This window comes from Erithacus rubecula (genome assembly GCF_903797595.1).
Source record: "Erithacus rubecula genome assembly, contig: SUPER_Z_unloc_1, whole genome shotgun sequence".
Taxonomy (NCBI): Eukaryota; Metazoa; Chordata; class Aves; order Passeriformes; family Muscicapidae; genus Erithacus; species Erithacus rubecula.
In genome coordinates, this window is record NW_027635590.1 from 1,405,026 (window position 1) to 1,432,981 (window position 27,956).

Below are 27,956 nucleotides of genomic sequence, written 5' to 3' on the forward strand. Positions count from 1 at the left end.
TATTCAGTAACAAGAAAATTCAATAAGGAGAAAAATCATGATATTATGAGCATTAAGTTAGCATTTAGCATAGATTTTTTAAAAAAGAAAAGAAAAAGAAAAAAAAGAAACTGTAATAGTCTCCACTATAATTGCTGTGGATTTGTGGATTATTTAAAAGCAGGGAAATTTTGTTTTGCTCATGAACCTGCCTCCTTCTCCAGATACCAAGTGGCTACAACCTTACATGGAAGGTGTAAAAATGGAAGGAAGGATGTACATGCATGCACTCAGCAGCCCAATATGTGAAAAACAGCAGTTCAGCAGCTTTGGCCATCCCAGAATAATATCTCTTGCTGTTAAGACCCCTTTTCCCATGACCTCTCTAGAAACAAAACCTGTGGGTGGAGCAGGATGCAGTGTTAGTTTTTGTTTGTTTGTCTCTCTGTTTTTTCTGGCATGATTCTGAGCCAGCAAGTCAGTCGCAGCCCAGTGGTAAAACAGCAGGTGCATAGGAAAGTAGAAAGCCTGAGGCTAAACCCAAAAACCAAGGTGATGTGTCGGGATTACGGTCAGAATCAACGAGATACAAGACTATGAATTACATAAGTGAAGATACTACAGAGTAGCACAGCTAGGGGTCAGTAATAAAGTCTGAGCTTAACAGCAGCTTTCAAGTGCAAAAGGGCAAGCTCTCACCTTTAGTTTTCTTCACAAGAACTCCTATTAGTGACAGAGCAGACACTGAACTCCACAACTTAAACTCTTTCAGCCGATACTCAGCACCTTGAAATCAGAATTATTCAGGCAGTATGGTTAACAGCCCAAAAAGCAAGTAAGGCAAAGGAATGTTTAATTTGTTTAACAGAGGTGAAGAACAGCTTTTACAGCAGTAAAACTGGTGCAGATAATGACTGGAGGATTTCTGGATCATAGTAATCATGAAACGATAGAATTAAGGAATGTGGTTAGGAGAACTACCAGCTTGGACTTCTGTCAGGAAGGCTTTGGCCTAGTTGACAGTCTCCTGGAAGGCACTTCAAAGAAGGTATTGAGCTGCTAGGGTGACTCCAGAGAAGGGCAGTGAAGCTGGAGAAAGGTCTAGAGGGTAAGTCCTATTAGGAGAGGCTGAGGGACCTAGGGTTGTTTAGACTGGAGAAAAGGAAACTCAGAAAGTTACAGCTAGCTGGAAGCTGGTCTCTTCTCCTAGGCAATTAGTCCCAGGAAGAGAGGACACAGCCTGTGTCCAGGGGAGGTTCAAGCTGGAGATCAGGAGGTATTTCTGAGGGGGTGAAGTCACCATCCTTGCAGGTGTTCATGAAAGGACTGGACACAGGACACGGTGCAATGGCCTAATTGACAAGGTGGTGATCAGCCAAAGATAGGACTTAATGGCTCAGAGATCTTTCCCAGCCTAAAGGATTCTGTGATTCTGTACATTCTTGAAGGACAAAGAAATCCCTTAATTTTTGAAGAAAAAAATCTTAAAGGTGGAGAAGAATTGTCTTTGAATGCCAAAAGATTGGGCGGGGGATGGGAGGAAAACTAGTCTGAACAAGAGAGTTTTGGCTGTAATTCAGTAAAAAAAAAAGAGTTTGTGATCTTTGGAAGAAGTGGATCTCCACTCAGGAAGACTACCAAGTTCCAAATGTGTATGGAGAGAAAATTTAAAGGATCAAAACCCAACTAGAACTTGATTTGGCTACTGCAGTAAAAGACAAAATGTTTCTATCATTACGTCTGGTGAGCTGGAAGGCACAGATGGGGAACAGAACAATCCAACAGAATCCAAACAGAATAATCCAAGGGGAGAAAATTAACAGTCTGCTACACCACTTAGACACACAAAAGTCTATGAGGCCAACTGAGATCATCCCAAGTGCTCTGAGGGAGCTGATAGAAGAGCTCATTCAGTAATTTTAAACTATTTTGCAGCAGTCTTGGCTAACCAGGGAGGTCCCAGGAGATTGGAAGCTGGCCAATGTGATGCTCTTCTACAAGGGACAAAAGGAGGATCTATATAATGCTGGGACACTATGGGCCTGTCAGCTTGTGGAAGGTCATGGAACAGATCATGCTGAGTGCCATCACAACAACAGGGATCAGACCCAGCCAGTGAGGATCTAGGAGAGGCACGTGCTACTTGACCAACTGACCTATGCAAGAGTGACCCACTTAACAGATGAGGGAAAGGCTTTGGATGCTGTCTATCTTGACTCCAGCAAAGCCTTTGACATTATCTCCCACAGCACTCTTCTGGAGAAACTGGCTGTTCATGACTTAGATGGGTGCATTGTTTATGGGCTAACAAAGTGGCTAGATGGCCAGGTCCAGGGAGAGGTGGTGAATGGAGCTACATCCAGCCAGCAGTCACAAGTCCTTTTTCCAGGGGTCAGTACTGGAGCAGTTTTATTTAACAGCTAATTCGCTGATCTGGATGAGGGAACTGAGTATACCCTCAGTCATTTTGCAAATAATATGTTGTGTGGGAGTGTCAACCTGTTGGAGGGCAGGAAGGCTCTGCAGAGGGATCTGGACAGGCTGGATTGTTCTGCTGTGACCAATGATGTGAAGTTCAATAAGACCAAGCGCCAGGTCCTGACCTGGGGTCACAACTCCACTCAGCACCACAGACTGGGGACAGAGTGTCTGGAAAGCTGCCCAGCAAAGGACCTGGGGGTGATATGGTCAACACCTATCTGAACACAAAACAGCAGCAAGCCCAGGTGGCCAAGAAAGCCAGTGGCATCCTGGCCTGTATCAGCAATTGTGTGGGCAGCGGGAACCAGGGCACTGATTGTCCCCTTGTACTTGGCACTGGTGAGGCTGTACCTCAAATTCTGTATCCAGTTCTGAGCCCCTCAGTTTGAAAAGGACACTGAGGTGCTGGGGCAGGTCCAGAGAAGGGTAATGCAGCAGCTGGTAAAGTGTCTGGAGCATAAACCTGTGAAGAGCAGCTGATGGGACTGGGTGTGTTAAGCCTGGAGAACAGGAGAGTCAAGGAAACCTAACTCTGCAGCTACTGGGAGGGAGGCTTTAGTGAGGTGGGCGTCAGTCTTTTCTCTCAGCAAATGAGGGGATGAGAGGAAACAGCCTCAAGTTGCACCAGTGGTGGTTTAGACTGCATTAATATGGAAATAATTTGTTACAGAAAGGTCTATCAGTCATAGACCAGGCTGCTCAGGGAAGTGGTCCCGTCACTGTCCTTGGAGATATTTTAAAGATGTGGCATTTAAGGACATGGTTTAGTAGTGGATTTGGAAGCATTAAGTTAAATATTTGGCTCGATGATTCTATACAGATATGTTTATATGGAAATAAAAAATAGTCTTATTGTGTAGACACAACAGACAGATGACAAGATTTTACAGGCTGCCCTCTCTATGAATGGATCTAATTACTGGAAATAAACAATATGATGATTTCAGAGGAAAGTTTACTACATTTGTCCTGAAAGAAGATTATGAACAAACAACAAAAATCAAAGGGCCATTGTTTACATGGCCCTTATTTTCACAGAAGTGAAAACTCAGGTTGAAACCATGGTCCATCCTGGCCATACAAAGTTACTAACTGGAATACTTTTATTATAATAATTAAAACACAATTATATCACATAACTTTATATTTTAAAATAATTAACAAAAATATTAATTAATAAGATATAGAGAGTTCAGGGCTGGTTTTTGCAGGTAAAGTTAAAATGAAAGTGCAAAAAAAAAAGTGCAAACTTAGTGAAACTAAGTCAGATCCAAAACCATGGATATGAGTGATGTCAGCCATGAGAAACTTGACCTTCCTGTTCCACAGGACTGTCCAGAAGAGAAGTTGGTTTGATCAGTGTAGTGGCTTCCAATGTTACTTCCTTGCCCTATGTGGTAGACCACACAGTCTGGGAGAGAAGTCAGGAGGGTCAGTGTAGCAGTTCCAGCCATATCATGTGTAGTCTCTAATGCTATAGGGTCCCTTGTATTTCTCCTAAGGTAATCCTGAATTCTTCCCTTTTCCTCCCCATGGTATTATTTGAGGTCTGAGTCTCTCTGGATTTTCATCAACTTACTTTTTTTTCTCCTCATAATCTCTTTGTCTGGGTTACTTCTTGGAGGTGTCTTGTAGGTATCTCGTGTGTCTGTCTTGAGAGACAATATTCATTACAAAACACTAGAGAATGCCTGGTTCCTATATTCAAATTCTTTCAGTATCTCACACTTGGCTCTTGTCTCACTGCCATTCAGTCTCACCTTTCCAAAAGTATCTCCACACTTTCTCCATGACACTTTCACAACTTTCACAGCAGTAAACAAGTTGTTTACTTGCAAATAGTTATCTTTTTCTTCTCTATTTTTTCATAGTTAAATTTCAGCCAGACCCACCCATACTACCTGACAGAATATAGCCATTACTCTACAATCCATCTTGTAATTCTTCCTATATATTAACTTCATATAATTATCCTGTTTCAGTGATCCCCAAGGCATATGCAACTCAGTAGATTTCCAGCCATCCTGTTGATATTTCTATTGTCGTTAAAACCATTGTTTCTTGGAGGCAGACTTGGGGAATGGGTTAATACAATCAACTTGCCAACAAGCTTCACAAAGCTTGTGTCTTGGAATTGTCAGCAGCAACAGATGCAATTCAGGGACCCTGAAAGCAAAGGCAATGTTTGGTCTAATCTTGTCACTGAACTAAATACAAGGTGCAGAGCACTGAAGTCACCACGTTATCTCTAGATTGTGCATACCTGGTTTCAGAGGAAGCTCAAGGCTCGAAACAGGAAATCACATGCTGCAGGAAATTGGACTGTACATGGTCATCCCTTGCATCATATGAACAATTTTTTTTTCACTAGGACTTCTATTTGCTTCATTTTAGATCAACAACTTTGTTCAGCTGCTGCAATTTCTTTCCTTATTTTCTTCTTACCTTCTTACTGGGGCCTCCAGAATAAGTAATAGAAGAAAGCAATATGCAGTATTTTATGTGGGATCATTGCAGATCATTAAAAAAGAAAAAAAAATACATGAAAACCAGTTGAATCTCCTTCTTATTTTCTTCACCCCTTGCTCAGACTAGGAGTACAGACAGCTCTGTTCCAAATCTGTTTTGTTTTACCCTTTTTACTGAAATAGTGGAGTAGTGTGTGGCATGAGGTCTTTAATTTGTTTCTGTAAAATTTTGTTAAGACTGTCCATGTTATGCTCAGGCATCACTTCAGGTACCACTTGAGAACAGCATGAATAACGCAAAGCAGCAGAGCACTGAGTCCACCAGAGTATAGCTTAGCAATGTAGCAGTGTTGAAATGGAATCAGACCTGCACAAAACCAGATACCATTTGTGGACTCCACCAACATTGCCACCTGGTGCTTGTGTTGCCAGCTTGAGCCATGACATCAAGACAAAGTACAAAACCCAATGAGATGCTGAGGAGAAGCACATCCTCCTGAGAAGAATGTGCCATCCTCCAAGCAGTAACCATTTTCATCAGAGCATAGATTCAGGCCATGTTCTTTGAGAAGCTGCAAATATCTGGTTTGTACCTTGGCACTTAATTCAGCCCCATGCTTTGCATCCTGTCTCTGAAGACTTAATTCCAAAGTAAGACAAAAATCTGTTATTGAGTACAGAAACCATGGTGATTGTACTTCCATAACCTAAATGACTTTCCAATCATGGAAGGAGCTGTGAAATGCAATTTTGGCCACTAAAGCTCTCCTATATATCATACAGATGTTCACAGCTTTCACCATGCTGTGAAATGCTCATCAAAATAGAAGCCTAATTAACACCTCTTACAAAGACTGCAAAAAGTGACTCACTGGTATTATGCTGTTAGCAGCAATAACTGGATTCCTTGGACACCAGAGCAATATCATTCACACATGCACTCGTGTCAGCCCTGTAAAGGTGTATATTATCAAGAGAATTAGTCAGGGTAGAACAGAGACATATGATTTTCCAGACTCCAAATTACAGCCTAACGATTACTTTCACAACAGAGTTAAGACACATAAACACAAGTTGTTCTAAAAGGCCGCTTCAATTATTAGCTATTCATGACAATCTGAGTACACAAGGACAATCAGAGGAATAAAAGGGAGAGGTTTATATTTTTTTTAAAATAAACTTTTAATGTGCTATATAGGCATGATCACTACAAGATCTTCCACCTATATGCAATACTACACACTGTTGACACACTGCATTTTCACTGTACATTAAAAAATCTGGGAAGAATATTCCTTCACTGGAAAAATATCATACAATCACTTAAATAAACAAAGACAACATTACAGTGCAAACAAAATCCTGGTTTTATTTATTTTGCAATTACTGAGTACTTTCTAAAAGTCTTTTAGAAAAATAATAAAAAAACCTTCCCATGGACAACCAATACGTTCTGAGATAATTTCCTCTTGCTGAACCAAGAACCTTGATCTGATCCTTGAAGCTGTAATAAGTGGTATATTCATTTGTATGATGCATATTAACACGATTTGTATGAAGCAACGGATCCCAACCCAAAATTAGACAGCAATAAAATGGCACTTGCTGGCTTCATCTGATTTTTGATCAGACCCAAGACAAGAAAGGTCTGGTACAATAGTTATCCCCATGAATTAAAGACAAAGTGCTTAAGGAAGCCAGACAAGGCCTTGGTTAATGGTGCTATAGGTTTCTACTGGTAATTGCTGTTAGAGTAGGGGCATGCTTTTTTTTTCCCTTTAAAGAAGAGAAACAGACCGTGAAACAGCAGTCATGCCAGATTCAACACACAAAAGGAGAAATATAACATATTCCTGTCCCAAAGGGCATGATAGTGTTGATGCTCAAGCCCACAAAGGCCAAGACTCAGAGCAAACGTCACCTGATTCCTAACCTGTGTGGACTCTGCCACCTTCATAAACTCCTACTCTGGTGAGAGAATATACTAACTTAAAAGTGCCTGTATGCTCTTTTCAGTTGGGTGATGTTAAAAGAATAAAGACTTTAGGGAAATGAAAAAAGCAGGTAGATGAATACATGAAAAGGGGATGCTTGTTTTCACTTGGAGAGGAATGTTGTCTCTTTGTCTTCCATTGCGCCACCCTCCTCGGAAAACTGGAAAACCTATTTCAATGCAGCTTCCAATTCTTGGTGAGACAGACAGTTTGACCCACTACCATTGCTGCACAGAATGACACTGGGCTCTTCACATACATATGACCAACTTCTGTTCAATCTTCATTGGATGCCATAAAAAGAATAAGGCAGGCTTAAAAGGAAACAGAATATCTAGCACCAGTGACAGTACATGGGTCATCCTTGAGGTTCTTACCAGATTAGACAATACCATGAAGCACAACTTTTACAGGCAGTAAGTGGTTATTCCAATACAATTTTCAGATCTGCACTTCTTTCTAAGCATACATAAAAAAATAGTAGTAGCTAAGAAAGCCGAATTAAATAGCACACAATTTCACAGTCCTATTGCTGTCTGTAAAATACATAACCTGCATATAACCAGTTTGCTACTATACCAGCTGATGGGTTTATGCACAACATTCTAGACATATGTGGGAGATGGCACAACATGAGGACTATAAGGCTATAGATTCCCCAGTTCCAGCTTGTACAATTATAATTTTTCACTTATCTCACTGAATGAGCACAAAGAGCATATACAAAATATGTCCCAAGTGGATGGGCACTGAGTTGGCAGGGCTAAAATACAGAGCAGCTTCCACAGTGCTTCTGGCTGGCAGTGACTGGAATACAGCAGGAGACAGGCTTCTGCTCATGGTGAAAAAGAGCACTGGTTAGAAGGTATGTGCCAACAGGGCTATGTCTTAAGAATGCCTTGGTAGACCAGAAAAAAAAATTCTGCTCTGCTGCATACTGCAGTTCCCTCAGCCATCTTGTAAAAGCCATCTTGTGGAAAGGCAGTGTGATGCACGTTAGCCTGCTACATCAGTAGGACAGCTGTTTGATCCAGATGAATGAGCAAGTGAAGATTTTGCCTACTAAAGCTTTGTAGAAGCCTTTGACCACCCTCATGCATAAATACTAACCCACATATCAAAATTACTTATTCTAACTACTTAAAACATTATGGTGTAACTGCCCCAAACAGAATTAGCTGCCTGTACCTACAAATGAAACTTGCAAATGAAGACAGTAAACATTAAGAGATTATTGTACCAAAAAGGATAAAAATATACAACAAACTACTGTTTAACTACATCCCCTATTCATAAGTAATTGACCATGATTTGCTCTCACAAAATTATTTTAAGATTGTGTGGCTTATAGAAGTTCAATATTTGACTACCCCAAGAAACTGCATTAAAAAAAATCCCAAACCCATCAAGCTATGTGACCAGAGCCAAGACTTGCCTGCTAAGCAGCTCCTTCTCAGGTCCATCAAGAACACCCTAGGGTCCCTCAGAGTAAGGTTACTCTTTCTCATGGAGAAGTTTCTCAGGGTAGCAAGAAAATAAAAGTTGTTAGTTTTTTACTGCTGAGAAGAACTTGTTGACTCTTCTCAAAGCATGAAGGAAGAACTTTTGTTGGGAAGCACTTTCATTGACATAGAAGGTCTGGGAAGGTAATCTGCTCTCCCTGCACTAAAATAAGTGTTCTTTCTCTTATGCAGCAATACAGTTCTAGAGGCAGGCTGCAGCACAAGTGTATCACACACACAGTCCCATAGACAACTCTCACAACAGTCTCAAGATTCTGCAGAGAGCCCACATTCACAAGACTAAAGGCTGCCTCTCTCCATCATAGACTCAAGCTCTGAATTCTGGCAATGAATTCTGTGCAACCCATGTTATCTCTCACCTCCCATCCACAGGAAGGGGTGAGACTAGGTTATTAGAGAGTCCGTACAGCCACAGGGTAGAGCAAGGACAAGTGTTCTGCTCCTTTGATAGGCAGCTTTTTTGTAGTGTAGTAGTGGATGACTTCAGGAACACTGTCGAAGGGAGGGCTGTTCTGACCCAGGATGTATTTTTCTTTGGTTTTCGTCAGCTTCATATGCATAAAACCTTGATTACTCCTGCAAGGAAAGCAAAGTGTAAGTTCATGTTTATGCATAGGGAGGAGGGCCACAGCACCACAGCAGGCTCTTCTTATCGAGAAGAAACAAGGAGAACAAAATGCCAGTAGTTCCTGGATGGCAGGCCAAGGCAGTGGCCAGACTGACAGTCTCCAACTGCTACCTGCAAATCCCCATGGATAGTTCACCACAAAGGCAGCCTAAGCCAGTATTTTGTTTTCAGCACCTGTACAGCCTGTGAAGGCTCACACAGAAAGTGACCCAGAGGTGTGTCAGAAGATAATCCATTTCCTCCCCATGGCCCTTGATCCAGCTCCTCCGATATTTTCCGATGAACAATTATTTTCACTATAGCCAGTCATTACTTCTGGACCCAAATATCTGTGGTGTTGGTCTGTCAAAGGTCTGAGGGTCCCTTCATAGGTACAAGCAGGCCCTGAGGCTTGCTCAGCTAGGCAAGACAAGACCTAACCTGTTCTACCCTGTGGAAGCCTCAGGGCAGACGTTACCATTCCAGTCTGGTACTAACTGTCCAGAACACATCTCTGTGCATAATCTGGTGGCTTCAGGTGGGAAAATTACCCCAGGTGAGCATGTTCCCAAGGTTCATGGAATAATACTGCATTAGTCTGAGCAAGGGCTGCTGTCCTGTGGTCTTTCTGCAGGCACCCTCTTACAGGGAAGAGAAGAGTGTCATGGAACTGCCCTGCCTGCTCTTGGCAAAGGAGTCTGTCCAACATAATTCCACTCTGATGGGTAGCACCCCCTCTGCTGTACAGCACCAGAGGTAAAGCTGGCCTCAGCTCTTCCCAGAAGTAACCCTTCAGTGTCTGCTGTCTTGACATAACATATAGGCTACTTTAAGAGTGCAGAGTTCAGCTAGGGCAACACAAGCGCAAAGAACAGCTCTTACACGTCAAGATGTTTAATGAGGCTTAGGTTTTTACAGCTTGTTTGATGTCCCAATCCCTAACCTTCTGGCTCCAAGCCATTGTTTCTTCTAGGTGTGTCCAGGGACAGAGACCATAGTTAAAACTGCAGTTGGTCTGTGTCAGCAAAGAAATCCAATTCAAGATGACACAGAAAGCTGCAGCAGGAAAACAAAATATGTCAAACCCAGCTTTTCTAAAATCTGCCATATTCTATAGTAGGACCCACAGCTAGTCTGTGGGTTAGAGAGGGTTAATAAATGAGGCTTGTTTTGAGATGTATTCTCTGACCAAGGCTGTTGGCACGGAGGTTAAGAAGTGAAGGAGAAAAAGAAGATAACTAGGAAAAATACCCTGCAGCTGAGGAAAGTATTTATAGAAAGGCCCTGGGAAGAATAGAGGTGGCGAACTTTCCGCCAATGATTGTTATGTTGACTAATTGTGACCAATGATGAAAGTGTAAAGTGTGTAAAGGGTATAAAAGAGAGTACACTGTTGTAATAAACAGATATTAGCCTTCTGAAGTACAGTGTGGCTTTTGTGTGTCGCGCCTGCCTTTATAGCGACAATATTCAAGCTAGCAGGTGCAGCATTCCCTTTGTAAGCACCTGTATCATAACCAAGTCCATATCTTTCATGTATTCAAGAATTCTCTTATGAAGATCACCTTTCTGGTGCACAGAAACCTCTGCAGGCACTGTAATTATGGCTCTACATGCTTAAAATCATGCCTTAAATATCGGTTTCTTAGTGGGAAAATATATCTACTGAGTCATAATTGATCTCTAAATTATTTCCCTTAAATAAGAGCAACATCTTTAAATACTTATTATGAGGACACATGTATTGCTCTCTTTCTTCAGTTCACTATGAAATTGCTTTGCTACAAAATGACTTAAAAGTGTGCAGTTACATTAATGGAATCACAGGCATGTTAATTTCAGAAATATGGCAAGGACTGGAGAACAATTTTTTAAGGGCACATTCATGCAGAAAAGGAAAAAGCCTTTTTTGAAGAGGAAGAGAATGTACATAGTATGAACAGATTGCTAGAAGCCATGTATTTATGACGCACAGCTATTTCTTCCTCAAGAAGGACCTACAGATATATATTCATCTTTGTGTAGAACATAGTCATTGAAGTTACACAAAAAGAATCTCTGCTATATATCTGACAGGTGAGACTTCTGGAAGGCCACACTGTTTGTGAGAGTGAGGGAAAAAGAATGTGAGCTCAAAGTTATGAATAGCAGGATAATGAAATGTATATAAGGCAAATTTATAGGTTCTGCCTTTGGAATGGAACAAACTCAAGCAGCAGTGCAAGCTAGGGCACAACAGGCCAGAAAAGGAACTGTGGTAGGGAAGACACATGGTGGGAAGGAGAATGATTCAATGGTGTGCCCATGAATGCCTACTGCAGCCCTGAGTTCCATAGCAAAGTGCAGGCAACTGCTGGAAGACAATGTCTACTTCTTCCACAGAGCATCCGTGAGGCTGCATCTGTACCTGGTAAAAAGGGTGATCCAAAATATGAGAATGTCAATACTGGAGAATATCCAGAGCAGGACCACTAAACGTGGTCTGGGGATGGGAATACCTGATGTATGAGGATAGGCTTGAGGGAATTGTGCCTGTTTAGTGTCCAGGAGAAGAAAAGGTGAGATGGGGAGTGTCAATCACTCACTGCCTAAAAGGGAGAGTTGCAGAGAAAACAAGTTTCTCAGTCAATAAGCACAAGCTGCAAGGGAGTTCCCCCTGGACACAGGGACTTCTTCCAAACATGAGTCCTAAAGCCCAGGAACCTAGATAAGGCAGGCCAGAAGGGTTTCATCCTCACAAGTTTTCCAAAGCACTCAGCACACTGGTAAACATGCATTGCTTGGCACAGGGGTTTGGACGAGACACCCCCAGGGGTCCATTCTGAACTAGATCTCTCTAGGCAACTGGGAGCCATGTGAAACTAATTTCAAAGCTTTGCAGCACCTCACACTTGAATTTTCTGTTCATAAAGGAGTAGAACTGAGACCATTCAGTCAATGAACCAGTTTCGCTAGCTGCTAGTGTTTGCAGCCCATATCACATTTTTAGTGATTTCTATCCTGGTTACTTTTCTGGCAGTGCAGAACTCTTTAAACTGAGCATTATTTCAGGCTTACTGGTGGATGAAAGCAAAGATAATGTTTTCAAACATTTTCCTCCTTCACTCCCTTTCTGCCTTTAGTTTCCAAAAACTACACTGTGAATGTGCTTCAAATGTTTTAAATGAACCATCACTGGTTGCAAGTAAACATATCCAAGCAGACAATTCTTATCTTCTATAATGTAGAACAAATTAAGTTGGAAGAAAGACTTGGAAACTTGAAATCATGCCCTTGAATTAAACACATTCATCAGTAAACTATTCTGTGAAACTCTTCACGTCTACACTACGGATCTTTCTGTGCTGTCTCACCTTCTTTATTTGTCCTTACAACCTCTCTCACAGTCTCCCCTCTTCTGGTATGCCTGGACTCAGAAAATCAGTGCTTTAGTAACAGGTAAGGGCAAAATACATCTCCACTTGATTAACAGCACCAACGTTAGATCAGTGACTAGAATTACAGAGACTATGTCAAAAAGGAACCTGGAAGTCATACTGCCTCTTCCTCTCCTCCAAACACTTTCAATCTAAGCTCTGACTTTTGTATGCAAAGAGATTACAGAAATTCCGGGTAATAATGAGAAAAAAGCTTTATGGTTGAAGTGATTTTAAATTTCTGCTTAGTTTTCAAAGCACTGTTGGGGTGTACCTGGACAAGTGCCTGACTGGTTTTCAGCAACAACTATTAGAACCTGCTAGGCCCAAGATTTTCAAATAAAAGAACCTAAACAGTGAAAGCAAGTTCACATATGTAAACACTGATGAGAGATAGCGCCTTAAAGAGACAAGAAAAGCACATTTTGCAAGAGGTTTTGGGACCTGAACTAAGTGATATTGTTACTGTGATATTGTTACCATGTGAATTCTGAATGTTATTGTGGTTTTTCAAATGTTGCAGTAACTCTTCCCCCCATTTTCATTCAATTGACAACACAGTTATATTAAAGACAATATTCTATCCCTTCTTTCCTTTTAGAACCATTTCCATGAGTAAGGAAAACAAATTGCTAATTGCTGAACCCCACATCAAATTTCTCTGGAACTCTAAAGCACAGATGTTTACACAGACACAAACTTGATACATGACTAATAGTCAGTCACACCTTGTTTAAAATGTTTGGCAACACAGCCTTAACATCAATAGATGTTGAATTGCAACCTCCCCACATATTTTCTTTCAGATTTCAAAACTCAATGAGGATGGGAAAGGAATTGGGTAGACAGTTAATCAGAATGTGCTTTTTGATCTTATGCATGAAGTATGATAAAAGTAGATTTAATAAATATTAATTAGCTATTAAACTTAGTATTTTTTTCCAGAATATATTAATGGCTTTGAAATATGATTCAGTGTTCACAATCACAAAGTTTGGCCAAGTCTTCTGAAGCCTAATGTTTCTGAAGAAAGCACTGTTTTGTCAGAACAGATTTTCTGCATTCATTTTGATGAAATGTTACTTGCATAAAGAAAAAAGCAACAACTTTACGATAGCATCAGAGAAAAAAAATAATTCTGGCAATGCAGGAAATACATGTTGTGTTATTTTTCTATTCTGAAATTATTTTCCATTTCATAATTCTAACTTTCATTACATTTTGAACAAAGCCTATAATGTTTTATGTCAGCAACAAGAAGATAAAATAAAAACTCCTCTGAAAAATAAACTCACTACTTAGACCCAGACAAAAAAAAAAAAAAAAAAAAATTGTAAAATCATTTGCTGGAGACATTAAGAGGCTGGCCTATGAACTGGTTTTGCACAACACCGTCACTCTACACCTCAGGGACACTGTCTGCAAGATAAAACAAACAATGCCTCTCCCTCTACAAACAAGGTGTAGAAGTGTTCATTCACACAATGTGTGAAGATCACTACTGAGTCCAAGCTCCATTCTCTATAACCAGCTCCCATCTGCTGCCTTGAAGGTAGTGAGAATCTTCAGCTTGTTTGATTTTCCAGACGAGTGACAGAATCCATGCTGTCTGATAACAGCCAGGACTCTGTCATTACAATTTAGGCTAACAACAGCCTAGTAATACACTTTTAAATATTTTTATTCAATTGCTAGTTTAGAGACAGATCAAAATTCCCATGACTTTTTTGTAAATTATACTGACAGGAAGAAACTAGTAATTTTTACAATATTACAAGAATTACTTCCAAGAACAAAAATCAACAGAAAGGTGCAAGTCTAGCATTTATCCAGAACCCAGAACTATCAAAAGTTTATGTACTCAGCTTTGGAAATCAGGACCATTTCTACAGACTGTAATGAGAAAAAAAAATGTAGCTTGCAGTTTCCTTTGCTATTCAGGGAAACCACATGCCTGTTTATGAGTCCACAGGATCAGGATGTCAAAAGGCACCACCCTCTGTGAATTCAGCTCTGCACTTCCAGTGGCTACAATTGTGCAGGAACTATCTGACAGAACAGAAAGCATTGCCTGTTACTGGTTTTGCTCACAGACTGCACATTTAGTCAAGTTGTGAGATAACCCGTATCTAAAATTAAGAATAGTCACATTTTCCAAAATTGAAATGTGAATCAGGAAACAAATTGGTGTGGGCAGGGTGCATACTGCTGCAAGAGCCTTGGGAGGGGAAGATTCTGATTGAAAGGATTAGCTAGTAGAGCCCAGCTGGCACCTAGTCTTCACTGAGCCAGACTGAAACATGATAACCCCACCCTGAGATGCAGTTCCATTACTACATCAGGAAGGCACCTCTGTGAGCCTGACATTCATTGGAGTAATTGCTGAACACCTAAAATGTAAGTAAGGAATGGATCTCCCTGTTTCATTTGCACATCTACCCTTTTCACCAGTCTGCTAGTAAAGAATAGGTCTCAGGTAAGGAATTTGAAACTGGGCATTTTCATAGCAGCCATGAATTTCTGGCTACAGCACAGTTACCAGGAGTATGGGTCTCCAATTTTTGCCCAGTCCTCTGCAATTATAATTGTGTTTAAGGAAAGAGTGGCTGAGTATGAGCCAGCCAAATATGTAAAACCCTGAAGGAATACAGAGAAGAGGAAACACAGGGAGCAATCCGAGGTTGACAGAGAAGATTCAAGAGAATGTACAGCTGTCCTTCATGCCTTTGGGATAATTTTGCTCTGGGAAGGTAGATCATACTCTTTCCCTGCTCTGCTGTGCAGAATTTAAATAATGCAGACAAAGAGACTTAGCTCTTATGGGTCCCAGTGCACAGAAGGATACTTTTAGCTTCAAGCACTTGTTACCAACAGTATCAATTCCTATTTCTAACTGAGAGGAACAACATAAATGTCCACTTCAATAAGACCTTCTCTTATGCCCCCAGAGATAGCTAATCCACATACAATTAAATTTGACTGGGTAAACTACACCATCTCAAAGTGACAGTTATTGACATGAGCAAAACAAACAGCCTCAGTGGCTGTTTTATACACAGATGCATTTCAATTTAGCTAATGCTATTTTCAGGCTTGTTTAATTATATTTGGAATTATAACATTTGGAATTTGAATAAGACAAATATCTCACACAAATTCCCCATGCAAGTTAAGCCTGTCTGACTCTCTCCATGTCCACAGACCATGAAAAGTTTTCCTGCTACTGGAAAAAAACGGTCTTCAGAGATGTCTCCATTATGCAATATTCAGTCACATTAAATGAAAATGAGCAAGTTCTACCATCTTTTCACTTTTTAAATACGGGTAGTATTTGGGTAGATTCTCATTGCTGTGTTTTAGGAAACAATCTTTTGTTATTAGAGAAAACTCAAAAACTAGAGTGAAGTGGTTTAGGTTTGGTTTTTGCTTTCTGTTTAGTTTTAGAAAAAGCTTGTCACATGAAACAGAAGAATAGGTTTTAAATCACTGTTACATAATCTCAGTACAAAATTAGGGTGTGATTCATGCTTTTTCCCTGGAGAAGAAATGAAACATTTAAAAAAAAAAAAAAAAAAAAAAAAAACCCAAAAAAAAAAGCTGACTCACACATGGTAGTTAAGGTCCCTGAGAAGCCCAAATACAACCTTATAAATAATGAGAATATTGCAGTTCTGTGTGAAGAGACTACAAAAGGATACTAAAGGCAAGAACTCAGCTGTCCAAAGCAGCAAAATATAACTGTTACCTTTTCCTCTGGAAGTTTTGCTCTGACTGTATAACAAAAATCACTGGGCTTATGCAAGAATTAAGTGAAATACTTTTTAAAAAAGATCATATTCCAAGACTTTAAACTTAGGAGTAATTTTAAGCCTGAGGGAAAATTTATTTCAAAGCTTGTGCCATTAATGCTTCAGTGTTTTAAAATATCTAGAGGATACCTATATCAGAGAATGCACAGATCAAATTACAAAAGAGACAACAGGAACTGAACCACAATTCAAAAGCAAATGTGCTCCAGCTCAAGGCAAACCTCTTCATTACAGAGAGATCCCAAAAAATGATAGCAGAGGAATAATGACTTAAAGTAGACTCCTACAAAACATTTTTTTCTCAAGTCCTAGAATGCAACTTACAACAAAAAGAATCAGCTTTGGTGCAATCTATAAAACATTTTTTTACAACAGGTATCACCATCATCCCAGCAGCAAAATGTATTTTCAAAGTAGACCCGTGAAGAAATGGCATAAAAGCCAAACCAGCAGGGGTAATGCTAGTGAAAAGGGCAAGTCAATCTGAACCTCAGACCTACTTGGAAGGTTAGGTTCCATATCAGACCCTATCCTGCAGGAACGAAAGAAAGGAAACATGTATCCTTGCACCCATACAGCCTATACCAAGGTGAAGGGGCTTCTTTTTCTCTTGCACAGAAAACCTTGACTATCTTCCTCAGCCTGAAAATGAAATATTTATAATTTTTTATTAAAATGAATTATTATCCTGTCATGGATAATAATGGGAGAGTTGGGCTAGATGATCTTTGATCCTCCCTTCCAACCCCTGCTGCTCTATGAATTTTGTGGTATGGTGAAGACAACATCTGTAGGGTATTCTGCTCAGCCTAACCTAGGTAAGGCAAACTCAAAGCAGCACTAACACTGGAATACTGCTCATTTCCTAGTTCTGTAGATCTTTTATCCTCAATCCTGGGCTTTTCTCTTCGAAGAGCTGTAGCAATGCTGTACAGCTTTATTCCAGTAAAACACAAAACAAAAGGAATAAAATCCCCAAACAATACAGTTCCTCACTCAGTCTAAAGCAGAAGCAGCAGGAGTGCTTCAGATTAAAACCAGACAAAAAATTAATCCAAGTTTATTTAGTTCAGTGGACATCAAATGAAGGCTAAAAATCTCTTAACATCTCCAGACAGGAAGGTACTATTGCAGTGACTGTAACTATACATCATGCAGTCCCAAACACTCTGGAGTCCTTTGGAGCTAAAACAGTGGAGAAGCAAACTGGATAATTTTCTTGCATGGCACAAGAGAAATTAGGTCTTATAAATACATTTACTATGTTTTACTGACAAGTACTTACTTCAGTGAAAGAGAATAGTCATGCTTGCTTGTTTGACTGTTTCTTACAAGGTAGCTACACTCCTTGCATAAACGTAACAGGTTTTCTGCATCTGTCCGACTGATTGCTCCATGATACCATCTAGAAAAAAGCAAAAAAGTTAATACACACACAAATACTCTCACTCATATTGCTTTCACTACTAATTTTTTAATGTATCAATTGTTACCGATAGCACATGGATAAGTTTAAAATCTAATGTATTATGGATAAAAAGCATGGATAAAAAGACAAAGTTATTACAAATAATGGAGGCTTGTAGTTCCTGTCAGCCAAGGGGAAAAAACTCAGATCAGCAAACCACATAATAAGACTGGTGTACATGTTTATGTAAAAAATTCCCAACAGATTATAATCTGTCTTGCAAACAGATCCATGAGATACACATTTTTTTCTATTTCATCGCTGGGATATATCAGTTTTTAAACTAATAGGCAAAATAATAAAAAAAACCCAACAAATGCAAAGACATAGAATATCACACATGGAGAACATAAACAGTTAACAGTGGAAAAGAATTGCTAAAATAAATCTTTGAAAAAGGAGGAGAGTGATAAAGTGTGAAGATCTATCAAAAAGGCACATTCTAAACACAGCTATGGCAACTCTGAGAGCTTTATATAAATCTGTGGTGGATCTGAGGGGTGAATGTGAACAATTTAGGGAAAAAAGGGAAACTGGGAGAGGAGAGGTGAGTCCTTCATTAAACTAGCCACTGCAAACAAAGAAGCTTCTCAGTGCATTCTGTTCTGTATCAGCTTTCAAAATCACAGACTCCACGAGTAAGCACTTTGACCCTTCCCTAAGTTTCCAGAGCAGTGCAATGTGTCTGGCCCTGTACTGTGTCAAACATGTCTCTGAGGAAGGTCTCACCCTCCCTGCAACTGCCATGAGCACTTTGAAACACTATGTGACACCACCACGTCTGCCTAAGCAAGACAATGTACACATCAGATGTGCTCTCTGTCTGTTCTTACCAGGAACTGTAGCTTGCTTTGTGTAAGAGCTTATTTCATTTATTCTTACCCTAAGAAAGATGCTCCAACTAAAGGATAGGTGAATAAAGACCAGATAAATCTCTTTGACAGAAATAATTTCCTTAACTATCTTGTGCTGGTGTCTCCATTGTGAATGTGCTAAAAGAAAAAAAGTTGGTGCCCAAATTAAAAATTCCTTGTGTGCTTGATTAAAACCAAAGGCTGCATTAGAGGGAACTAAAAAGAGGTTATACTTTGTGTAGTCAAGACAGACAAGAAAGGGAGGGTCAGATGGCTTTATCACTTCACTTTTATCACTCACAGGAGACATAGATACAAATTATTTCAGGCAGTCTTCTCATCTCCTATTAGATATTTACTGGTGAAAGATATTTTTTAAACAAGCAATTTTAAGACTAGATTGCCTTCTGAGTGTGATGGTATAATATTAATGCAAGTGTGAATCAAGAAATGGTTTCGGGAGAAATTTAAAACTTTTCCTATTAGCCATAGTTATCTTTCTTTTCTCCTAAAAAGGCCAAATAAAACAAAAGTGAAATATTACTGTACCAAAATAAGGGAGATGCTGGACTCTGATATTCAGAGAGAAATGGAAAAAAGAGCACAGGGCTGGTTTGAGGAAGCTACTTTTAAGAGTTGAAAGTAAAACAGTTCATGAGATAACATCTGATCATGATGTGACGTCTGGAAGCTGTTTTGGCTACACCTGACAGTAAACAGCAGTTTCCAGAAGTGTAATTGTTTGTGAGTCATATGCCCATGTAATTGGGACACTCTGATTGCTCCTGTTCAAGCTACCTGGTGCGATAAGCAAAGTGTGATAATCAGCTTTAAGTTCCTGAGTGGTTTGCTGTTCAAAAGTATCGGGTCTGTTTGTCCCAGGTGTGCTTGTTTTATTAAATGTCAGCATATAAGCATTTGTGAAGAAAGGTCAAAGATTCAAACACCAGTGATGTGGTCTTTAAAAAGTGCAATGACAGCTTGTGAAAGACACCAGTGCAAAAGTATGGAATAGCCTGAGTATCTTCCAAGATATCCTGGACAACACAGGGGCACAATGCAAACCTGGAAGCAAAATTCTAATGTAATCACACACTTTGACCCTTATCAGGATCTCCTCCCAGGTTTGCAAGTACCCTGATTGTGGTGAACAGAATGCTCTTCCTGATGGTCAGGTTCCAGCCACTAAGGGTCCACAACTCCACTGAAGAGAGGAGAGCAGCATCAATTATACAGTAAGTATAATAAGCTATTACAGCTTATATAATGCACAACACTACTCTGTTTCCGAGCTAGACCAAAACAGGAAACCACCAGATCTTGATTATAGGGCTGGGAGGGATTCACTTTCAGTAAGACAATAGAAACAGCAGAACACACTTTTTCTTTACACTGTTATTGAGGAAATAGAACAAATTACTTTGATTCCCCTGGGTCCATGAGTTAATAAGTTCATAGTTACATTCATCAGCCACAAGCAACTAAAAATATTTTCTAAATATACTAACACACCATGGTATTTCTGCCTGTTTGGGGAATATCCTAACCTACCCATCCACTTGTCAATTCGTGTGCATCCTTTTCTTTAGATCTTGTATTTCTTTCTGCAAAAACAGATTCCACTTTTGCAGAAAAAGAAGGAAAGGGTTGTTGGCATGTGTTGCGGAGATGTCTCACTATTAAACTTGAATAATTTGAATTATTATGAATAATCTATGGTAAAATAAATGTGAACTCTTGCACTTTCTGATTCATCATTAACTGTGCATTTATTTTAGGTTGGATCCATCACATTGAAGAATCAAAAGCAACCTCATGTCACTGGCATTTGAATACTTAAGAAGGAAAATCTAGACCTGCAGTTTTCAGTTGTAACATTTAACTGCAGTTTTACTATAAGATAGAATGACACCACAACATATTAATGAGTCAAAAATTAGGTAATAGACACCCACCCTCCTGCAGTTATTTTAAATATATGTGGGACTGGGCAAATGATTTTGGTGAGTTGAAACTACCCAACTTGAAGGACCAAATTTACAGTTAAATTTACAGTCTTTTAGAAATTTACTTAACAATATCAGCGACTGATTTCACAATAATGGTTGTTACTTCCTATACTGGAAATAAGCATACAATCAGTCAATAGGCAGATGGTTCAAAGGCTGAGGTTGATAAGATACAAATTATATTATTATCTGTTTCAAACTTAAACTTTCAAATACTACCTGAAAAATAGAATGTCAAAGGAAAAGCAATTTCTGGAACTACCTCCTCTCAAACACTAGAAGATTCCCTCCTACTGAGGATTTGAAGTGTAAAAGGATTGTTGATACTCTCAATACCACTAGCATTAAGGAACAAAATATTCTCATAAAGTGCACTCTCACATCCATGCTAAATTATGACCTCCCTTGCCAATGCAAAGAAATTCTACCTGTAACCCAGAATGACAATTTCTGAGTGGTCTGCCTTCAGAAATTCCAGACACAACCTCTTCACTTAACTGCATTAATCCACTGACTTCTCAGAGTCCAGGAATATCAGTCTAACTTTTGTAAACTACTCCACATGAGGATTTTTCTCTGTGTAGCAGGAATTCTGGCCCCTTCTCTGAGACTGCGCCTTTGGTATGATACAGGACAGTGGGTCACTCCATCACACAAGCCAGTCTGTCCAAATTGTTCAAGGGAGGGCAACAGTGGGGCAGGACAGCGGCCACTCTTGTGAATACCAGACATTCATTATAGGGAATTTGGAGCTGATAGAAGTGCATCTAAATACGACTCTCAAATCTGACAGCACAAGGGTAGAAATAACAATCTCTTTTCTGAAAGCTGTTTAAGTGATCTTATTCTCTCCCTAGAGGAGAATCACAGCCAAATGCAAGGCAAACCTGATGCATTAGAAATACGCTCTGCAGCCACTATATAGGGTTCATGCACCTTTAAACAGAACTTGGTTATATGTATTATACAACACTTTCATCCTTAATGCAGTATAAACAACCAGGTTTAAAATGGAATAAGTGTACATATTCGACAGATAAAATTCATTGCTCCTGAGATGAGTTTCCCATTTAACACTATTTTGTTTCCCCACAAAAATTACTTACAGGTAAGTAATTAGTTGCAGGATTAATCCTAGTTGCAGAATTAGTAAGAGTAGGTCTTTGGGGCTCTGGGGATACTAAGGAGGGAATGTGGACAGTAGGATCTGGGCATTTGCTGTTCCTGTAAGTGTGGAGGCAAAGAGCTAGAGAGCAATTACTGTGCTTACTTACATCTGCTTTTCCAGTTGAATAGTTGGATCTATTCTCTCTCCCAGGATCCCACAAAATTCTGGACTGCCATGTTTGATGGGTTTAAAGCCTCCTCCAGGTGCTCTTAATTGTCTGTGCTGATCATTTGAGGAAGAAGGAGATGCTTGCCGTTTCCCACCTCCATTAAACTGGGCTGCAAGATACACAAGAATTACCTCTCCAGGCAAGGTTAGCAAGGACCAAAAGAGTTGTAGTGCTTAGAGAGGTTTTCACACCCCACGGAGAGTAAACATATATGCACTAGCAATAAGATGCTTTATCTAAAAGGTTATATTTATCATGTAAAGTGTTTCTTACTATGCAGAGGACAGTCCTAAACCTCTCTTGCTTTTCCAGTAATAAAATTCATGCTCTTCTAAACCTTGTTACAATAACTACTGCTTATCTTGACATTCAATACTTTGATCCTCCAGAAATGATACTGTTAAACAAATAATAGTAACAAGCCTCCCGTCACCTGCCATAATTCCAAAAGCAAATAAATGAGAACATCAGTTTGCCTCAGGTTACATGGTATCATTGTAACTGGGATCTGCGGGCAAATCACCCAGCTATCCATATCAGAAATATTATAAAGTAGCAAATAATTAACAGTGCATCCACTCACATGCTGCTGGCCCAAAGCTTTTTCCTTTTAAGTCTAGGAAACAGAGCTGAAAAAAGAAAAATGGCCTTTCATAATTTCTCTCACTAACGACATTATTCCAAGAAGAGCAATACAATTTACTTTGCAAAGCTGTAACTTATTAGAGTGCTGCAACACCACAGCCAAGCACATACTAATGCTGTCAGCATCCTCATTCTACACTTAACAGATTCCACATAGCTACAATTAAAAAAAGTTAGAGGACAGAATGTTGACAGGATCAGTGAAAGAATCTATCTACATCATATTCCTGACTCTCATTGCCTTCTATGGTTTGCTGCTCCATCAAAAATCAGCACTCCCAGCTGCAGATGATTGTACCTTATGATCATCTAGTGAGGACCAGGCAGGGAACCTTCAGGAGGTAAAAATCACAGTTCTCAGAAGCACAAGCAGCTCAATCAGCCCCTATGTGAGTTTCAACAGCAATACTGGGAAAAAATGTTACAAGGAAAACTGAAGGGGCTCCTTACAAAACTTACAGGCCTCATGCATTTAAAGCTGAACTTACTATATAATACATAGCCAAGTAGGCATGTATATAAAGTATTTTAAAGCAGACAGCTGCAATGTTCAAGTTCAAAAAGATAATACACAGAGACATGTTGGATGAGGAAAGTGTTTTGGAGCTGTTTTTTAAAAAAATATTTATGCTTTTGTCATGAAGTTTAGGACACTTCCAAATTCCCCCTTTACTCTGAGAAAGCAGGCACAATTTCTTTATTGCAAAATTTGGGCAAACACATTCAATCACATTTCAAAGTATGCATGGTGGAAATATGCTGATCCTTTCTTAATATAAACTCAGATTTAACCTCATTACTGGATAATGAAAGCTGACTAGTGTAACAAGGAGAAACATTGCATGTGGATACTTGCCCATGACATATATGAGCAGTATTATTATTTTAACTCTAAGAAAAACACCTGGATGTAACTTGGGTACTCTCTGAAAACCAGTGAGCTTATTGACATCTTCTGAACAAGGAACATCTTTCAGACACCAAGAAATTCTGTTGACAAAACAGACTCAGTTCTGACTGCTAACAGCCGTACCTGTACCACACAGGTTATTGCAGAATGGCTTGAGTTGGAAGTGTGATTAATGATTATTGAGTTGCAACCCCATAAGAGCCAGGAGATGCCACCACAGGCAGTGATTTCATCCACTAAATCACATTGTTCAGAACCCCATCAAACCTGGCTTTGAACAATTCCAGGGAAGGGCCATCCACAATGGCACACAGGGCAACCTGTTCCAGTGCTGCACCACCTTTGACTAAACAATTTCTTCCTAACATCTAATCTAAATCTCTCCTCTGGTTATTTAAAAACATCCCCTCTCTTTTAATCTCTATATGCCTGTGTAAAAAGTCATTAACACGATGGTAAAGAGGTAGGAACTATTCTCCAAAAACAGGACTAAGTTATATTTCAGATGCTATGGAATGTTGGGGCTTTCTTCTCTGCTTGAAAAGTTCAGACATGTCATGTCTCTGGACTTCTGGCCTTTTTTTTTTTCTCCTTCTTTCTTTGTGAATTAATTTATCAGGAAGAAGCAGTCATGAAGGGATATCCAGGCAAATTAAAGTGACAAGTGTGATACCCAGTCAGGTACCCACCCAATGTTGTAATCTGGTCTGAGTTTGGCTGCTATGAATCCTCTCTTAAATAAAGCCAAAGTATATTCAGCCACTGCAGTTATGGAACTGACCATATCTGAGACTTCCACCCTCTCCATTTTTCCACTGCCCTGTAATTTGTGCCATACCCCTGTGACAGTGGTATGGCAGAGCTCCTTTGCTTTAAGACCCTCAGGGTCCTAGGCAGTACCTTTCTATGCAACAGAGTAGAAGCCAGAAAAAGTCTGGCATTTATAGGTCCTGCTTCCTTAAGCCCATGATCAGTGCTGGAAACTACTGCCAAGTGGCCCTCTTGACCACTGAGACCCTCTTTGTAACAGAGGGACACATATTCTGTAAAGTAATATTACGACTGGCTTTTACAGACTTCCTTACCCAAAGGTAAGGTATTTCCTTTACCCAAAGGTTTTCTGTGTCCACATGATGGCTTGAAGACAGATTTCTCACAAACTCAGTGGAAGCCAGCTTAAGTGTCACATTCTTAAATGGGTCCTTCAATGCCCATGTTATCTTCCATGTATCCAGTGGGCTCTCCCTGGTGTTATCTCCTTTTCTAGCCAGACCTGCGCACCTGGAAGCTACATTGTTCCTGTTACTTTGCCAGCCTCACCTCCTCTGGGCAAACCAGTCTGCCCAGCTCAGCAGGAGCTAACAAGACCTGCTCACTTCCCATAAAAGCCATCAAAAACACATTTTAGATTCAGCTGTACAGACTCCAATAAAACAACCCCAAATTTGTTTGTGAAAGAACTCCAGCTGCAGACAGTCAAAATGCTGCATTCCAGTTCTGCTGCAGAGACACATCTTTTAGCACAGCAAAGTCCATAGGCTATGTACAGCTTCCTCCATCCACAGTGCCAGCATGACACCAGCTCCAGCCCCATCCTTAGGAGTCAGAGCACAGACACACTCCCCTCAGCCTCAGCACATTTCACAGCTTGTGCGCACTTCCATTCTGACAAATCACAAAGTCCAGGTTGGAGATAAACAGATTTTAGCTATGCTTTAGCAACAAACCTGGAAATCATAGGAGAAGAAAAATTTTTTTACTTCCAAGACCTGCATGAGTAGTTAGGTTCATGATAATTCTAGTGTTGCTTGCCATTTTGGTTTGCTTCTAAGGTCTATCACCTGACAAATCAAAAACATTTCCTGCCTAAGTCTCTGTGTCTGCAATTCTCATCACAAATGTCTGTTGTTCCCTCCAAATGAATTTCTCAAAATAGGAAAGTTTCAGCAGGATCTCCACAGTTCCATGCAATTGAAAGATAATAATTATGGCCCTGTAAAGTGGGACTTACCCGTTGCTAGAACTTTTCATAATTATACCAACACTGCACTTTTCAGAAAAATCCGCCTTAGCCAAGAACTGAAAAAACCCTTTCCTGAACTACTCTATCAAACCACCAAATAAGTCAGAAACAGCACTTCATACATCTCAGCAGAGGGTCAACACTTCTCCACTGCAAACTTTCCAATATTTCATACTTCAAAGCTGGACCTCTTCTTTCCTTATTTTAAACATATACTATTCCTAGAATGAAGATGAATTCTGGAGACACCAGATAAAACAGCAGCTTGCAACCAAACCATAAACATTTCTTTGTGACAAATAACCTTGTACCTAAAACACACTAACCTATAATGAATGGCAGATTTAATGAGAGAAATCTAATTAATCTCTAAAAGTGTTTACTCTTCTTATTTTAAATAAAAATTCTCCATGCTGAACCTGTAAGTAATCCAACTATATTGTAATACCATTTAATTAAACCTCTCTTTAGTCTATTAATCCTGTAAAGCAGTATTTTGCTGTGTGCTTTCATAACTGCATAGTACTTGAAAGAATACTTACACATAAGCCAATCATAAAATCTCATATTTGTGTGACCTTGTTGATTTAGTTACGTATAGAAACTGAAAAGTAGATCTAAAAAAAAAAATTGACAAAACTAAGATTTTTTTTATTTTAAAACAACTCAGAAATACCCTATTTCAGAATTTATCAGATAAAGACCAAAAAAGTGGACATGAAGATGAATAGAGAGCTTAAGACAAGTTCAAAATGAATGAAAAGTCATTGATTTAATAATGATACATGAAGGATAATGTCTATGATTTACATCTGCACATATATAACTCTTAAGACTTAACTTTTTTAAACTAATAATCCAGTCTCTGTAGCTGCTGTATTACTATTTGAACTATTTGTGAAATGTGATCTCACTGCAAACAGATGTATACTGGTCCCACAGCTTGTATCTCAGCATCATTAACTGATGAAGTTGCTGGTTTTTTAAAGCAAAAATACATCTGGGTAGCACACAATCACCAACCTAGCAACAATCCCAACAGTGTGGGAAGTTAGGTGATCTGATTGTGTTGTTTATCCAGTCATTTCTTCCCACAGGATAAAAAAAACCTGAAGATGGAGACTGCAAGAGCTCCTTACATATATTGTTTCCAAAGCTTAACTGTTCTTGCTGGAAAAAAACAACCTGAGACAGAACCTGTCCTGATTCATTTTATATCTTGTTTTCCCATCACACAGCTGCTTATTTATGAAGAAACTGACTCCATCTTATTGAGGATCTCCTCATAGGCATTAGAAAGTTCCCATTATGTCCTATCCAAACTTTTCTCCAGGCTAAGCAAGCCCAGTTCTCTCAGCATCTCTTCACATGTGCTGTCATGTGCTGCAGTTTCTTGCCATTTTGTTGGCTCTGTGCTAACAAAATTGTTTATTAACATCCCTCTTATATCAGAATCCTGCCACAGCATTATACATAGTTCCAGAAGAGGAATGGTCACTTTGCTTCATCCACTGGCTTGCTCCTATCCACACAGGCTAGCAGGCTGCTAGCCTTCATCACAGTGAGCAGCATTGCTAGACACATTCAGTCCACTTTCCCTCAGGATTCTGTAAGCCCATTCTAGTGAAGTATCCCAGCAAGTCAACCACATCTAGATCCCTGTCATTGCAGGGGTTAGTTTGCTCCAGATGCAAGTCTTTGAGTCTGGTGTCTCTAGGTGTTGTAAGCTTGTTGTCTGTCCCTTTCTCCAATCTGTTCAGGTCCCCCAGAATGGCAGCTTTGCACATACCTTCCTCTCCCTTGGCTGTTATTCCAAGCTTGATAAAGGATATTTCCTCTCCTTCTGCTCTTGATAACTAAATTACTAAATCTTGATCACTATGCTAAACAGGAAGGTTCCAGAAGATATCCTTGGAGGAATCACACTAGTAACCAGATTCCAGGAAGAATATGAATCACTAATGCTACCCCTTTGAGGTCAATGGCGAATAGGCTTTCGCAGATCTACTAGTCCACCCATCTGGGCTACAACATTCCAAACACAGCTGATGCCACAGCACAACATGCTGAAAGCTAAAGTCAACACAGATGACACCTACTGCTCTCTTTCCACTAAGAGACCTAGTAGTTTTAACACAGAAAACAAACAGGTTTGTCAAGCAGGACTTACCTAGGGCAAATGCTCACTAACTACTCAGTAATCATTGCTCTCAGGCTTCTTCCATGATTACTCCCAGAGCCGCATCTCTTTCCTTCCCTCTCCACCCCCAACACTCATCACACTGTCCCTGTAAGAGTTGCTCCACAATTTCAGGACCCTGCAAAGCAACTTCCCCGTCACAGAGATACTCAACAATAAACACTATCCACATTCCATCCTTTAAAACTAGGGTTGGTACAAGGAGTGGGAGAATCAGAAGTTTTAGTTATATG

The 27,956-nt window shown here is 39.8% G+C and overlaps 1 protein-coding gene across 1 annotated transcript in view; it reads right to left on the bottom strand.

The window, feature by feature from the left end:
• Nucleotides 1-6,085: 6,085 nt before the first annotated feature.
• The window catches only part of SHB (SH2 domain containing adaptor protein B), a 58,228-nt gene continuing 36,357 nt past the window's right edge, over nt 6,086-27,956 (bottom strand). Inside the window, exons 4-6 of the mRNA XM_079330836.1 lie at nt 21,883-22,054; nt 17,563-17,682; nt 6,086-9,021 (exon numbers count right to left, since the gene is read on the bottom strand). Coding sequence (XP_079186962.1) covers nt 8,838-9,021; nt 17,563-17,682; nt 21,883-22,054 — 476 coding nt within the window. The 3' untranslated portion in view covers nt 6,086-8,837. The remainder of the gene's footprint in view (nt 9,022-17,562; nt 17,683-21,882; nt 22,055-27,956) is intronic.